This window comes from Aquarana catesbeiana, linkage group LG05 (genome assembly GCF_042186555.1).
Source record: "Aquarana catesbeiana isolate 2022-GZ linkage group LG05, ASM4218655v1, whole genome shotgun sequence".
Lineage (NCBI taxonomy): Eukaryota > Metazoa > Chordata > Amphibia > Anura > Ranidae > Aquarana > Aquarana catesbeiana.
In genome coordinates this window covers 424,361,917-424,377,653 of record NC_133328.1, presented here as the reverse complement: position 1 = coordinate 424,377,653, position 15,737 = coordinate 424,361,917, and the positions used below count along the sequence as shown (strand labels likewise).

The 15,737-nt window shown below is 42.0% G+C and overlaps 1 protein-coding gene across 2 annotated transcripts in view; it reads left to right on the top strand.

Annotated features, from left to right (window-relative positions):
* ZNF236 (zinc finger protein 236) overlaps positions 1-15,737 on the top strand; it is a 461,432-nt gene that overhangs the window by 107,993 nt on the left and 337,702 nt on the right. For both annotated transcript variants that reach the window (XM_073631228.1, XM_073631227.1), the window contains exons 6-9: positions 1,160-1,332; positions 2,891-3,037; positions 3,582-3,653; positions 7,600-7,803. In XM_073631228.1, coding sequence (XP_073487329.1) covers positions 1,160-1,332; positions 2,891-3,037; positions 3,582-3,653; positions 7,600-7,803 — 596 coding nt within the window. The remainder of the gene's footprint in view (positions 1-1,159; positions 1,333-2,890; positions 3,038-3,581; positions 3,654-7,599; positions 7,804-15,737) is intronic.

The window sequence follows — 15,737 nt, the reverse complement described above, 5'->3', positions numbered from 1 at the left end:
AGTGGCCAAGACCATACAGCGGTTTAACAGGACAGGTTCCACTCAGAACAGGCCTCGCCATGGTCAACCAAAGGAGTTGAGTGCACGTGCTCAGCATCACATCCAGAGGCTGTCTTTGGGAAATAGATGTATGAGTGCTGCCAGCATTTGCTGCAGAGGTTGAAGGGGTGGGGGGTCAGCCTGTCAGTGCTCAGACCATACATCACACACTGCATCAAATTGGTCTGCATGGCTGTCGCCCCAGAAGGAAGCCTTTTCTAAAGATGATGCAAAAGAAAGCCCGCAGACAGTTTTCTGAAGACTAGCAAACTAAGGACATGGATTACTGGAACCATGTATTGTGGTCTGATGAGACCAAGATAAACTTATTTGGTTCAGAAGTGTGTGTGACGGCAACCAGGTGAGTAGTACAAAGACAAGTGTGTCTTGCCTACAGTCAAACATGGTGGTGGGAGTGTCATGGTCTGGGGCTGCATGAGTGCTGCCGGCACTGGGGAGCTACAGTTCATTGAGGTAACCATGAATGCCAACATGTACTGTGACATACTGAAGCAGAGCATGATCCCCTCCCTTTGGAGACTGGGCCGCAGGGCAATATTCCAACATAACGACCCCAAACACACTTCCAAGATGACCACTGCCTTGCTAAAGAAGCTGAGGGTAAAGGTGATGGACTGTAGGGCATCCTCAAATGCAAGGTCTCTAACATCCACCAGCTCCGTGATGTCGTCATGGAGGAGTAGAAGAGGACTCCAGTGGCAACCTCTGAAGCTCTGGTGAACTCTATGCCCAAGAGGTTTAAGGCAGTGCTGGAAAATAATGGTGGTCACACAAAATATTGAAACTTTGGGCCCAATTTGGACATTTTCACTTAGGGGTGTACTCACTTTTGTTGCCAGCGGTTTAGACATTACTGGCTGTGTGTTGAGTTATTTTGAGGGGATAGCAAATTTATACTGTTATACAAGCTGTACTCTCACTACTTTACACTGTAGCAAAGTGTCATTTCTTCAGTGTTGTCACATGAAAAGATTTAATAAAATATTTACAAAAATGTGAGGAGTGTACTTACTTTTGTGAGATGTGTGTGTGTATGTGTATATATACATATATACCTTATTTATGTGCTAAAAATAACTATTATTGTTTGTTATTACAGGTGAAAGACCCTTCAAGTGTAATCTTTGTGGAAAAGCTTTTAACCAAAAGGGGGCACTGGCCACGCATATGGTGAAGCATACAGGTGAAAAGCCTCACGCCTGTGCTTTTTGTCCGGCTGCCTTTTCTCAAAAAGGCAATCTGCAGTCACACATACAAAGGGTTCATTCAGAGGTAAATGTAAATGAATCCAGCTACTGTTTTCTTCGTGTTCTGCCAATAGAGTCAGCAGGAAATGATAGGAATAATGAGTACTGAATTGCAGGGCGTTAGTCATTCTGCCCAGTAGATGTCCTTTCACCACAGGTGTACACAGAATGTATTGATTAAATGTAATATCAGACTTTTGAAATAATCCTTAGGTATTATTTATAAAAATATATATGGTGATTAATAAGGTTTTGTAGACAAAAATTAAAACCCTCTCAAACAATTGTTTTGTGACTATTTGCATTTAACATGACCGGGTAACATAAGCCCAATGAAGTATCATCATATAAACCACTTATATTTAATTTACAGGACTTAATCATAGACCTTGGGTATAGGCCAGGTGTGCTCAACCTGTGACCCTCCAGCTGTTGCGGAACTACAAGTCCCATAAGGCATTACAAGGCTGACAATTACAAGCAGGGCAAAGGCATGATGGGACTTGTAGTTGTGCAACAGCTGGAAGGCTGCAAGTTGAACACTCATGGTATAGGCTGATTGGACACTGTCAAAAACTGTGCTGGGAAATGCCCTCAGTGCTCCCTTATATAGCCAAACCCACTCCGTGGTACTTGTTTTTTTTTTTATTAAATTTTTTTTATAGTGGTGTTAGGTGATGCATGTCTTTTCAAGTAAATATGTTTTTTGAACCATTTTTTCTTATTTTCTCTTTACTACTTTGACACTTCTATCATTCATGATCCAACTGCTTAGTAACTCAAAGCTTACTAGCTTACCGACCCCTAGTGGGTCGGTTACTCTTGTTGTATATCTTAGGAACCATACCTGGACCCTCCAGCAGTGGGGCCAGCCTGTATTGTTTGCTTCTGACACTGGATCTTTCATTCTGAACTTAACTTGGTATACGATGCAACAAGTGAGTTAGCCATAGGGTGCTAGGGTCAGGGCTGTGGTCTATTATTATGGCACCCAAGCGCCTGAAGAACCCTTTGGAGGTATGCCACCATGACAGGTAATGCATGGTCCCCTCCAAGCAAACCTGCAGTGTGGATAAGTTAAGACAGGGTTTTTTTTTGTGGGGTGTGTGTCATTCTATTGTATTATCCCCCTCTGTAAACGCCTTTTACATTGGCAGTAGGTAACGTTTGTATAACGTTCACCTTGTTAAATTTGGCAATATTTCAACACAGCATTACTGCCTCTCTTTTCTCTCTCTCCTCTTTTCTCTCTCTCTCCTCTTTTCTCTCTCTCTCCTCTTTTCTCTCTCTCTCTCTCCTCTTTTCTCTCTCTCTCTCCTCTTTTCTCTCTCTCTCTCCTCTTTTCTCTCTCTCTCTCCTCTTTTCTCTCTCTCTCTCCTCTTTTCTCTCTCTCTCTCTCTCTCCTCTTTTCACTCTCTCTCTCTCCTCACTTTTTCCTCTCTTTTCTTTCTCTGTGTCTCTCTGTCTCTTTCTGTCTAACACTACCTTCAGTCTCTTTTCTACCACCCTGATAAACTTTGTGTAAACATTTTGGTTACTGTTTGTAGCATGTTGATTAAATATTTGATATTTGTCTTGTAAAGGTGAAGAATGGTGTTACATATAACTGCACAGATTGTAGCTGTGTTTTTAAAAGCCTTGGCAGTCTTAATACCCACATCAGCAAGATGCATGTATTGGGATCACAGACTACACCACCCTCAACAGGAGCACCAAACCATGTGAACATGGTAAATAGATGGCTGTTTTTGGTCATTTGTATATAGTATCAAGTTAAAGTAGGTTTTTACATTTTCTTCTCAAATAAAAAAAGTTTACTAGGTATTGAAGGCTTCTTCTCCTTCCTCAGGGACCTTTTACTCAAAAGGTAGTCAACACATCAGAGGAAGGTTAGACATGTAAACACCCTTGAAAAGGTCTGTTCATAAACATAGACACTCCGATTATGCAAAAATGCATGTTTACTGCTATGAATAGAAAGGGATTACTATTATCAGGTGATCTCAAGGAGAATACTGGTGACTGTCCACATAAAATACAACACAGACCATCAATGAATTGGTCACTGGGATGTCCGTGGCAGTGATCATTGCCCAGTATAGCTAAAATCTGAAATTTGTCAATGGCAATTGAGCTTTAGAGAACAGAAGAGCAGAATACAGTATATTTGTTGTGTGGTTTTAGGGGGTAGAGGCTTTCCTTGAACAATTCTTTTGTAGATATGCTTTAAATACTTGGTAAATAAAAATAAAATGTATTTTGTGTCTTGTAAAGGATATATCACAACCACCAGCAATTCCTGATGCAAACCTTCTGCAGCAGTCACCTGATGATAAGTGGAAAAATGTAAGTTTGCTGCTTTGATTATTACTCTCTTTATCAGTTTGCATTTTTATGACATAAAGGCCACTTATAAGTTTAAGAAGTCGTTGGCTTTGCATTATCTGAAAAAATTGATTTCTGTGCTTATTAAACTTTTACCGCTATTACAATCAATCTCTAGCTCCTGTTCTTTGTAGGAGCATTCATATCCACTTGCAATCATGTGAAAGAAAGAAATGAAATAGCCCTTGATCAAGTTTTCCACGCATCCTTGTATGATTGCACTTTTCACTGACTTTTTATTCAGTCTGTAACAGTTTGGTATTGGGCAGTGCAACATAGGGTTGTGGAGATTTTTATAATTACAGTAGTTAATAACTTTAAGGGCTAGTTCACACTATGTGTGTGGTGGTACATTGCCATTGATTCTGAATGGCATTCTAATATTGATATATGCAGAGAAAAGAAACACATCACAGGGTACAAATGTGAATGTATTTTTGCACTGTAGTGCCTTCATTGGGTAAAAATATTCAGGTTCTTTTTTTTTTTTTTTCTCTTTTTTTTTTTTTTTTTTTCTTTTTAAGGGCCCATTTGGAGGAATGGGCTGCTTTACCAGAGTTACATCAGATAATCTACCAATCCTTGGTAGCCGTTTTTTCATTCAGTATAGACAGAGCTCATCAGAATTGATGTAGTTTTCTTATGGAAGGATTAAAGCTGGAGAAGAGGTTGTTTAATCATGAATGGTCTGTTTTTCTTATGTAACAGGTTGGAAAATGTTGTTTGTGTGTGGACAAGTCTGGTATGGTGAACAGTTTAATAATTTCCTACTAATCAGCTCCCATCTGCAGTTTGGTTAGTTTTTAGAAATGCATGTTTAAATGTATTTCAAAACCCATTTCATTCTAATAATGCTGTTTCTATTCTAGTTTTTAATGCAGGTGAACAATAAAGAGGAAGACTCTCCAAAAAAGGGAATTAGAAGCTTCATACCTACTTCATACTTAGGCAATGTGATTAGATAAGAGAAAATGTATTTTTTTGACAAACCCATAAAAAACATAAAAAAGATAAATAATGGGGTCTTTACATAGCTACCCTAGTGAAATTGCAGTCAATGGTATGCACATTTTTTTTTTTTTTTTTTTTCAAATATATATTTTATTATTTTCAAAGGAACAGGGCCTCCCGATATTGCATCATAGCTATACATAATACATCTTGAAAAATTTTTTTTTTTAAAAACATATAAATGTTGTTATAAGATATTATTATCGGTCTATACATAGTTCCCATAATGCTACATCTCAGCAGTTCAATTACTGTGAGTATGTAAATCGATGTCTACAGTTGAGAATTCCGTTTTCTGTCAATACAATAGAATACAGACTGAAATATTTCACCCAGAGAGCAGCAACCTGAGTATAGCACAGAAAAATAGAAAAGTATATAGAGGAAAAAAGAAAAAGGAGGAAAGAGAGAAGTGGGGAAGGGAGGGTTGGGGGGAAAGCAGGGGGGAGGGGATGGGTCATTGGGGTATTATAGTGATGAGCTGGGGTCATTCCGTTCCATAAGCTTACTTCCTTACACTGGGTCTGGTATGCACATTTTATATAAAAAAAATCTTAGTAAATAGATGACAGATGTATGCTGATAAATTCCTCTAGTCTGTTACAACACTTTTCACAGTCAGGAGCGGCTTCATCAGGGATACTGCAGAATCATCACCGTATATATCAGGTTTGTACAAACTGCCCAATATCAGGGAGATACTCTGCACAGGGTGTGTAAACCCACTCTCAACAAGAACGCAGCCAAATCCGAGCATAAGCTAAATGTAACAGCAAGTCTGAGCAGCTGCTCGAGCTGCTGCACATTTCGCTTGGGTATCTATGTATACCCCATCATTTATCTTTTTGTATGGGTTTGTCATATAAAAATGTTTCTCTTTTCTAATTGTGTTGCTTAAGTATGATACAAAGCCTCTAAAGTCAATTTTTGTGTAGAGAATTCCTCTTTATTGTTCTTTAGTATATGTTTGGAATGTGGCATCATACGCCCACTCCTCGAGCTATGGCACAATATCCTTGTTCTAATTTTTAACCACTTGCCGAGCAGCCGCTGGCGGCAGGCCGGCTCATTCCCGCACATCACCGTACTGGTACGGCGGTCCCTTTAAGAGCTATAACAGGCGCGCACGCTGCATGACTGGGGATCTGATGTCCACCGGCCACCCGAGATCGCTCCACAGAGAGCCAGAACGGGGATCTGTCAATGTAAACAAACAGATCCCCGTTCTGACAGGGAAGTACAGAGTGATTGTTCCTAGTGCTTAGGAACAATGATCTCTCTCTGTACTTCCATTCAGTCCCCTCCCACCACAGTTAAAAACACCTCCCAGGGAACACATTTAACCCCTTGATCACAACTAGTGTTAACCCCTTCCCTGCCAGTGTTGTTTATACATTAATCAGTGGATTTATATATATATTTTGTATTTATTTTTTCTGATCCGTCCACCGCAATGTTGCAGTCCCACTAAAAATTGCTGATCACCGCCATTACAAGTAAAAAATGAACAATAAAAATGACATAAATCTATCCCCTATTTTGTAGAGGCTATAGCTTTTGTGCAAACCAATCAATATACGCTTATTGCGATTTTTTTTTTTTTTTTTTTTTTTTTTTTCTTTTTTAAACAAAAATGTGTAGAAGAATACATATTGGCCTAAACTGATGAAGAATTTTTTTTTCTTTTTTGAATATTTTTAATAGCAAAAAGATGCAAAAAATAAAAACTGCAGAGGTGATCAAATACCACCAAAAGAAAGCTCTATTTGTGGGAAAAGGACCTCAAATTTGTTTGGGTACAGCGTCGCACGACCGCGCAATTGTCAAAGTGACGCAGTGGCGTATTGCAAACAATGGCCTAGTCATTAATGGGGTAAATCCTTCCAGTCTTTAAGTGGTTAATGTAGGTGTTTTTATTGCAACTAAAGGTGATGAATTTGTTCAATTGACATCACATGTTTCTTAATAATTGCTTCACAGCAAAAGCCAATAGTGTGGTGCTAAAGCTAGTAGGATTCACCTTTGGTAAAACTGTACAGTTTCTGTAACAGGCGGTCCATGTCAAGCTCTTTTTTGATAGAGGTAAATGAATATAATTACTTGTCAAGTTCTTTAATTTGTTACTGAAGAAGAAACATTGTTTCTCCAAAACTGATGACGAGGAATGTTATTTGCTTATTGCGTTATATTGGCATTTTGTATATTGGTGGTCACGTTTTCTTATTTCCCAATTTTGTTGTGTTTTGCCATTACCTAATAATTATTTAAAAAGCACTACATGGAACATTGTTGCATAGTACATGCTGAAAACACATCAATGAATGAGTTCTGTGTATTTTTCGTACAATCCATGTATTTTTCCTAAGTGTATCTTACAACGTATATACAACACAAATCTAAATACTTTTTGGCGAGGTAAATAAATATTATAATTGAATGTTTTTACTAAAAGTGCACAAATTGTCTAGTTTGCCTTAGTTTTATAAACTAATGTAAGCAGTGCATCATTTAAATGTATTTTATAAATAATTCTTCCTAGCACAGTCAGTGAGCACATGGAATGGTCTCCCTGCAGCCTGACGAAAGGGATTAAATGTAATTTGAACGACATAAAAGGCTAAAAAAAAAAAATCAAACAAAATTAATACAGAAGGAGAAAAGGCCAAGCTGAGTTGCTATTGCCAATGCTCAGCTCTAAGGGTCTTAAGAGTCAGTCTTTTGGTCTTTTTCTTTTTAATATTCTTTACTTTATACCATTTTATTAAAGGGACTTACTTAACAGTTTTAAAATTATATGCATATTTTTTCATATTTGTAATGACCGTGTTTTGCTTTTTTTTTTTTCTGAAAACCTTGATGGCTTTATATGCATATTTTTTTTTTCCCCCCCCAACAGACTATAGTTTTTCGCTCTGTGCAAGCTCAGACAGACTCAGCAGGTTCCTCAGCTTCTGGACAGCAAGGACAGCAGCCAGCTGTGGCAGATGTTATCCAGCAGCTTCTAGAGCTGTCTGAGCCAGTGCCTGTAGAAAACCCACAGAATCAGCAGTCAGGACAGCCACTGAATATTGCTGTGGGTATTAACAGAGACATTTTACAGGTGAGTAAGTGCACTTTAAGATGAGGTAGCTTGGTTTCTACAAATAAAAAAAAAAGAAAATGCCTATGTTACTTATAGAGTATATGCTACATTTCTAACACAAAAAGAAATAGAAAACAAGAACAAGTGTGTGTGGCTTCTTTGAGACACATGGACACATTTTCCGCCATTTTTCTTATAATTCCTGCCCTGACATTTACAGTAAGGGAAAAAAGTATTTGATCCTATTTTGATTTTGTACGTTTGCCCACTGGCAAAGAAATTATCAATCTAATTTTAATGTTAGGTTTATTTTACCAGTGAGAGACAGAATAACAACAAAAACATCCAGAAAAATGCATTTAAAAAAAGTTATAAATTGATTTGCATTTTAATGAGTGAAATAAGTATTTGATACCCTATCACTCAGCAAGATTTCTGGCTCCCAGGTGTCTTCTATACAGGTAACAAGCTGAGATTTGTACCTGTATAAAAGACACCTCTTCACAGAAGCAATCAATTAGATTACAATATTTCCACCATGGCCAAGGATGTCAGGAACAAGATTTTAGACCTACACAAGGCTGGAATGGGCTAAAAGACCATCGCAAGCAGCTTGGTGAGAGGTTGACAACAGTTGGTGTGATTATTCGCAAATAGAAGAAACACAAAATAACTGTCAATCTCATTCAGTCTGGGGCGCCATGCAAGATATCTCCTCATGGAGTTTCAGTGATCATGAGAACAGTGAGGAATCAGCTCAGAACTATACAGGAGAATCTTGTCAATTATCTCAAGACAGCTGGGACCATAGTCACCAAGAAAACAATTGGTAACACACTACCCTGTGAAGGATTGAAATTCTGCAGCGCCTGCAAGGCCCCCCTGCTCAAGAAAGCACATGTGCAGGCCCATCTGAAGTTTGCTAATGGACATCTGAATGATTCAGAGGCGAACTGGGTGAAAGTGTCAAATCGAGCTCTTTTGCATCAACTCGCAGTGTTTGGAGGAGGAATGCTGCCTATGACCCCAAGAACACCTTCCCCACCGTCAAACATAGAGGTGGAAACATTATTCTTTGGGGAGTGTTTTTCTGCTAAGGGGACAGAACAACTTCACTTCATCAAAGGGACAGTGGACGGGGCCATGTTGGGTGAAAACCTCCTTCCCTCAGCCAAGGCATTGAAAATGGGTCTTCCAGCATGACAATGACCCAAAACACACAACCAAGGCAACAAAGGAGTGGCTTAAGAAGAAGCACATTAACCCCTTCCCGCCGAGCGTACATAGATATGCGGCCTCAGCTTTCGGGGGTTATACCGGGAAGATGCCCGCAGCTGCAGGTATCATCCCGGTACCGTTTTTTAGAGCAGGCGATCGCCTTTCCAGGGATAACAACCGATGCGGCTAAAATCCCCCCTCCCGCCGCCACTCTGACCGGGCCTCCCATCCCATCGGGAGACCCGATCCGCGATTCGGCACCTCCAGCGTCTAGCCACAGACTGGAATGAAGCCATAAACTGCTTTGTTCCAGTCTCCTAAATGTAAACACGGAAGCGACGTCACAACGTCCATTCCAGTTTACTGGGCTGCCAGTGGCGCCGGATTTAAAAAATATATACAGTATTCAGAATCGCCGTTTTCGGCGATCTGAATACTTTGAAGTGCAAAGGAGGGATTGGAGGTCTTTTAGACCCCGATCCCTCCATAAAGAGTACCTGTTACCACCTATTACTATCACAAGGGATGTTTACACATCAATAAAAATGATCAAATTTTTTTTTTTTCTTAAAACACAATTTAATAATATAAAAATAAATAAGAAAAAAAAAAAGTGTCCCCGCAAGCTCGCGCAGCAAAGAAAACACATACGAAAATCGCGCCCGCATATGTAAACGGTGTTCAAATTACATATGTGAGTAATTCTAGCTCTGGACCTCTTCTCTAACTCCAACCTGGTAACGTAAAAAACATTTAAAGCGGCGCCTATGGAGATTTTTTAGGTACCGTAGTTTGTCGCCATTCCACGAGTGCGTGCAATTATAAAGTGTGACATGTTTGGTATCTCTTTACTCGACGTAACATCATCTTTCCCAAAAGTCTCCAGACCTTATTCCTATAGAAAATATGTGGAGGGAGCTGAAGGTTCGAGTTACCAAACATCAGCATAAAAACCTTAATGCAGCCATTCTCAACCAGGGTTCAGTGGAACCCTAGGGTTCCTTCAGAGGTGGCTAGGGGTTCCTTGAGCTGTGGCTGATTTACCTCCTGTTTGATGGTGCCTACATAGTTCTGAGCCAGTGCCACTTGGAGGAGCCAGTGGTATGACACCAATGATCTTTATAGCTCTCTCTAAGGGGGGCCATTCTTACCACCACTGTAAAAAAAGGGCATTCTTCTCACTGAACACCAAAATAAGGGGCATTGTTCCCACTGACCCCCAATGAATGGGTTTTATCAGGGGTTCCCTTGAGACCTGAAAATTATTTTAAGGGTTCCCCTGGGGTAAAAAGGTTGAGAAAGGCTGCCTTAATGACTTGGAGAAGATCTGCAAAGAGGAGTGGGACAAAATCCCTTCTGAGATGTGTGCAAACCTGGTGGCCAACTATAAGAAATGTCTGACCTTTGTGATTGCCAACAAGGGTTTACCACCAAGTGCGAAGTCATGTTTTGCGAAGGGGTCAAATACTTATTTCACTCATTAAAATGCAAATCAATATATAACTTTATTGAAATGGATTTTTCTGGATTTTTTGTTGTTGCTCTGTCTCTCACTGTTAAAATAACCTAAAATTCAAATTATGGACGAATTTCTTTGTCAGTGGGGAAATGTACAAAATCAGCCGGGTATCAAATACTTTTTCCCCTAACTGTATACAAATAAATGAAAAGGCATACTTGAAGTTGTGATTTAGAAAACCCCTGGTCTTGTCTTTCTTTTATGTAAGCATGTTAGTTAAAGTTAGCAATAATTTTAAAGGTAAAGTTAATTTACACATGAACATCCTAAACTTCTCAGGTGACTTACCTCTTGCATGACCCTAACGTTAATCTGAACATCCACTTAAAGTGGTTGTAAACCCTTACAACACACTTTTTGCTACAGGCAAGCCTATAATAAGGCTTACCTGTAGCTACCCTGGATATCTGCTAAACCTGAACACTTTAGGAGCTATCCCCTGTATTTGCATGTGCCGACATCATCGGCACATGCGCACTAAAGCAAATCAATGTATAACTGTATGTGTACGTGCCGTTGCTTCAGTGAGTGTGCCATTACTGGCGGCTCCTGCGCACGGGAGTGACGTCATCGCGGCTCCAGCCAATCACGGCGCCGGAGCCAGCAATACATGGAAGTAACGCCAGGAGCGATGTCGTCCCCCGAAGTGGTGTACGAGGAGGGCTGCAAGGGCTTCAATCTCAGGTAGATAATTTATAATGAGCTAGTATGTCTTTGTCTTGTATGTGTTTTTTTATTTTTTTTTTTGTCCTAGGGTTTACAAACACTTTAAGGCTGGTTTCAAACAGACGTTCCTCTTTTTTTTTTTTTTTAACGAATCAAAAACTGATACGGATGTCAATAAAAAAGTGGCTGAACTTCAAACACTATATATTGCTGGTTGATAAGGAGAGGTCCGGGAAGCCGGCCGCTGCATCCTTAACAACCAATGAGTCATCAGCTTTCAATGGGGTTCCCTGTCCGGCCCTTCGGGTCTAGTATGGATTCGGAGGGGGGACCCCCACGCCAAAATATTAAATAAAAAAATCCCCCCCAAAATCCATACCAGACCCTTAACTGAGCATGCATCAAGATGGGGGCAAGGTGCTTTGGGGTGGAGAGCCCCCCCCCCCCGCCCCAAAGCATCCACCCCCCATGTTGAACGCATGTGGCCTGGTATGGTTCAGGAGGGGGATGGGGGCGTTCGCACGTCTCCTCCCTTTCCTGACCTGTCGAGCTGCATGGTCGGATAAGGGTCTGGTATGGAATTTGGGGGGCCCCACACCATTTAAAAAAAATTATGAAAGTCATTGTGATGTCAGGTTCCAGATACCACCCCGTGTACTTATTTTCTAATTTGTACTTGGAGTCTATGAAGGATCGAGTAGGAAACCTTATAAGGGAAAACATGAGAAGTGACCTGGGGTTTGCCATAGTCACATGGTCAGTATGTCTAAAGGGGGGCATACTCAAATATAAATAAAAAGGAAAGGACAAGAAAAAAGGGGAACGGGTGGGTGGGATCCGAGAGGGAAAGCCGACCGGAGAAAGGAGGAGGAGGGTGGGTTTAAGTACAGCCCGACTACTCCTACAAATTCAGGCTGACCTGGGGCCAGCCTTCCCATTTGTATTTGGAGTCTATGAAAGATCAAGTAGAAAACGTTATAAGGGAGAACATGGGTAGTGACCTGGGGTGTGCCATAGTCACGTGATCAGTATGCCTAAAGGGGGGGAAAAATAAAGACAGTAAGATGAATCAGCAAAACAGATTTATTCGAAAGTAAACGTAAGGACATCAATCAGCCAAATGCATGAAAGCCTGTGACGTCTCAACATGTGGATCCAGGACATATCTGGAAAAACATGGTGAATTCCATCTACCCAATTTTTTAATAATGTGAGCCGGGATCCCCTGGTGAGAAGCAGCAGAAGCCGCCGTTATCCTAAAAAAATTACCAGAAAAAGCTGCAGGGTTCAACCCCAGGTTTGTCAGTAGTGTGCGGCATTACTTAGTAAATTGTGCTGCCGTGAGAGGAGCATTAGGGAAAGGTAACAACGGACTATCCCTAGGTCTGTCCATAATCGGCACCATGAGCTGGTCCAAAACTGCAACTGGGCACCAAGCACTGCCAGTCTTGAGAAATCTAACATCCGTACCAGCCCCAAACTGCTGCGTCTTGCATGCAACCAGATGTAACCGGAAATGATCCGGGTACCTAACCAACTGGCTAATTGAGAGAACACAGGATCTTGTCCCCGTACGAGTGAACTAACCCGGCCTGAGGAACCCATAGAACGCCAAATATATAGCTGCCTTGAGGACCAAGCTGGGCAGCTGCCTGAAAGGAGACCTGGCCAGCAAACCGGACATGGCCCGGAAAATATGCCCTGAGATGGGGAGTCTGCTGATTGTGGAAGGAGGACTACTCCTCTGAATATCCCTAAGGATGGCCTTGATGGAATGAGCTGAAAAAATGGACGATCTATTTGGGTCCTGCAAGGACAAACAATGCTGAACTCCTGCCAGATACGTTTTGATAGTGCCATAGGACAGCTTAAGCTGTGAGTGGCAGAAAACAAAAGCAAGCAGATATCGAACGTCATGACCATAAAACCTAGGATAGCGAGACTGAAAAATCTGGAAGGTATTCCAGGCCATGACATATGCCTTCCTGGTGTTGACTGATAATGACTTATCAATCAAAGCTGCAGCATCGACCCAATGGGAAATTAGTCCATCGTCAGTAGCAGTCAGAAGAAATGTGGGGATGGTGTGGCACATGCGTCTGCTTCTGGGACCTGTTGGAAATATAGCAGGTAATTAAGATGCGACAGAGCATCTGCTGTTATATTTTCTACCCCACTGATGAACTTACAATGCAGCCAAATCAGCCTGCGTACGAAGGACATGATGGGAAATGACCTAGATCTGCCTTTAATAATCTCCACGGCAGCTTGATTGAACGTGGAGAAAACAACAGTTTTACCTGATCAAAAACCACACCACACCTGGGCCAGTTCAGACTGGAGCAGCAAGTCCACTGCCTTCGTGTCTGCAGCTGATGACCTCAGATTCAGACTTTCAAATGTGCAAAAAAAAAAGGCAAAGAAATAAACCCTGTATGGAACCCCCTCGTGAAACCCTCCACCAAATACTGACAAAACCGGGTGAATAATGAGAGGTCTAACAAGCTCGTAAAAATTGGCACGTTGATACATCAACTGTTCTTGCCCTGCCTAAGTGAACAGGCCAACTTTGGGTGAGCCCTGAAACAGCTGGCGCATACGTGCAAAAAGACACTGACTATAGTTGCATACGCCATGGTTAAATATTAGAAAGTAAAAAATTATTAGAAATTTGAGACTTCCCTAAAAACTGAATAGGTCGACCTAATTTATCGAATGAAGCAGCATGAGCTGAGGCGGGGAGGGAACTAGGGAAAGCCCTGGGTGTGCCTTGTAAAACAGGAAGTTCAGTGTTGGTACACCAGTATGTGGTATGGATGACTGGCATGCTGCACAAACTGGTGACCTTAGCCCAGCAACATGCCGGCTAAATAGCTCAGTATCAACACTGCTCCAGACTTTGACCACCTGATGTTGAGAAAACATGGCAGTGGCTTTGGCAGAAAACGAACAATGATAATCCTAAAACGTCGTTGCCCCAAATTTCTGTCCCAACTCTACCACCGCATAAAGCTAATGATCCAGTTCCTCCCTCCTATAGGGGTTCACTGAGCAAACAATATCCCTGAACAAACTGAAAGCCAAGACAAACTCCGGGATAGAGAGCTTGTGGTTGAGCCTGTGATCCCTGGTCTTAACAGTCACAGAAACATCACCACAGGCAGACTTATCAGCCACATCGTGGGTGGCAATCAACAAAGACACCAAATTAACGTCCTTGCCCTCTAAAATGTCTTTTCTAATATTCCCGGGAATAAAATTTGCTGGGGTAACGGAGGGAGCACAAACGCTTGTAAGCTAATGGCATAGGGCTTGGAACCACGGGGGGTCCCGGAACCTGCTGAAATCGCAAGATCCACTGGGGCCAGACTCAGATGGCTCTCGAAAATCTCAACCCTGGCCCGCAACTCCTGGAAGGAGGTGCCAGAGAGCTCGGGGTGGAGTGAATCTGCGATAAGGACGTAGCGACAGTTCGTAGGGTCACCTGCTCAGCATTGGAGAATGGGGCGCAGGGAAACAACAACCTAAAAAGTTCTGCCTTATGAGCTGAAGCTGGGTATGAAACACCCCTGGGTCTTAACTCCACCATCAGTCTCTGGGCAGTCCTGGTCCTTAGAGAGGGCGAGCTGTTATGTTCAGAACCCATGGCCGGAGAAGGAGGGATGGAGGCAAAATCCACAATGTCCTCAGCTTGTGACATGACCTAAGAGATCAAAACAAAATTGTCAAGAACAATATGTGACAACTGAAACCCATTTTTTACCCGGGACAACCCTCTGCAACCCCCCCCCCCCCAACAACCTCTATACTTCTAACGTCCCTGGGTTAAAATGAAATAACGTTTGTGAGACTAAGAAAGTGATTCACCATGTAGAAAACAGGGGCCGTGTAACCTGCAGTGAAGCAGCCCAATTAAAAATGACCATTCAGGTCTACAGAAACCTGAAAACGTGTCAGGTCCAAAGTAACAGGAAGAGCAACGACAAACATATGAACCAGACTAACGTATGTTAACCGCTTGCCGACCAACCGCCGCAGTTGTACTGTGGCAACATGGCTCGGCTGCGCAAATCGCCGTCATGTTACGTCGGTGCCTGAGGCGTGCGCGCGTGCCCCCTGCTCGTCCACAGAGCCGAATCAAGTGCCCGGCGATCCCGATCACCGCCTGGCTTCCGCGATTGCTTGGGGCACACCGAGAACCGGGATCTGTGTGTGTAAACACACACTTTCTGGTTCTCTGAGGGGAGAACAGACAGATCGTCTGTTCATACAGAGTATGAAAAGCGAACTGTCATCTCCCCTGCACAGTCCCCTCCCACCTTCAGTTAGAACACACACTAGGGAATACATTAACCCCTTGATCGCCTCCTATTGGTTAACCCCTTCACTGCCAGTGACATTTTTACAGTAATGAATGCATTTTCATAGCACTGATCGCTGTATAATTGCCGATGGTCCCAAAAATGTGTCAAAATTGTCCGACGTGTCTGCCATAATGGCGCAGTCCCGATAAAAATCTCAGATTGCTGCCATTACTAGTAAAAAAAAA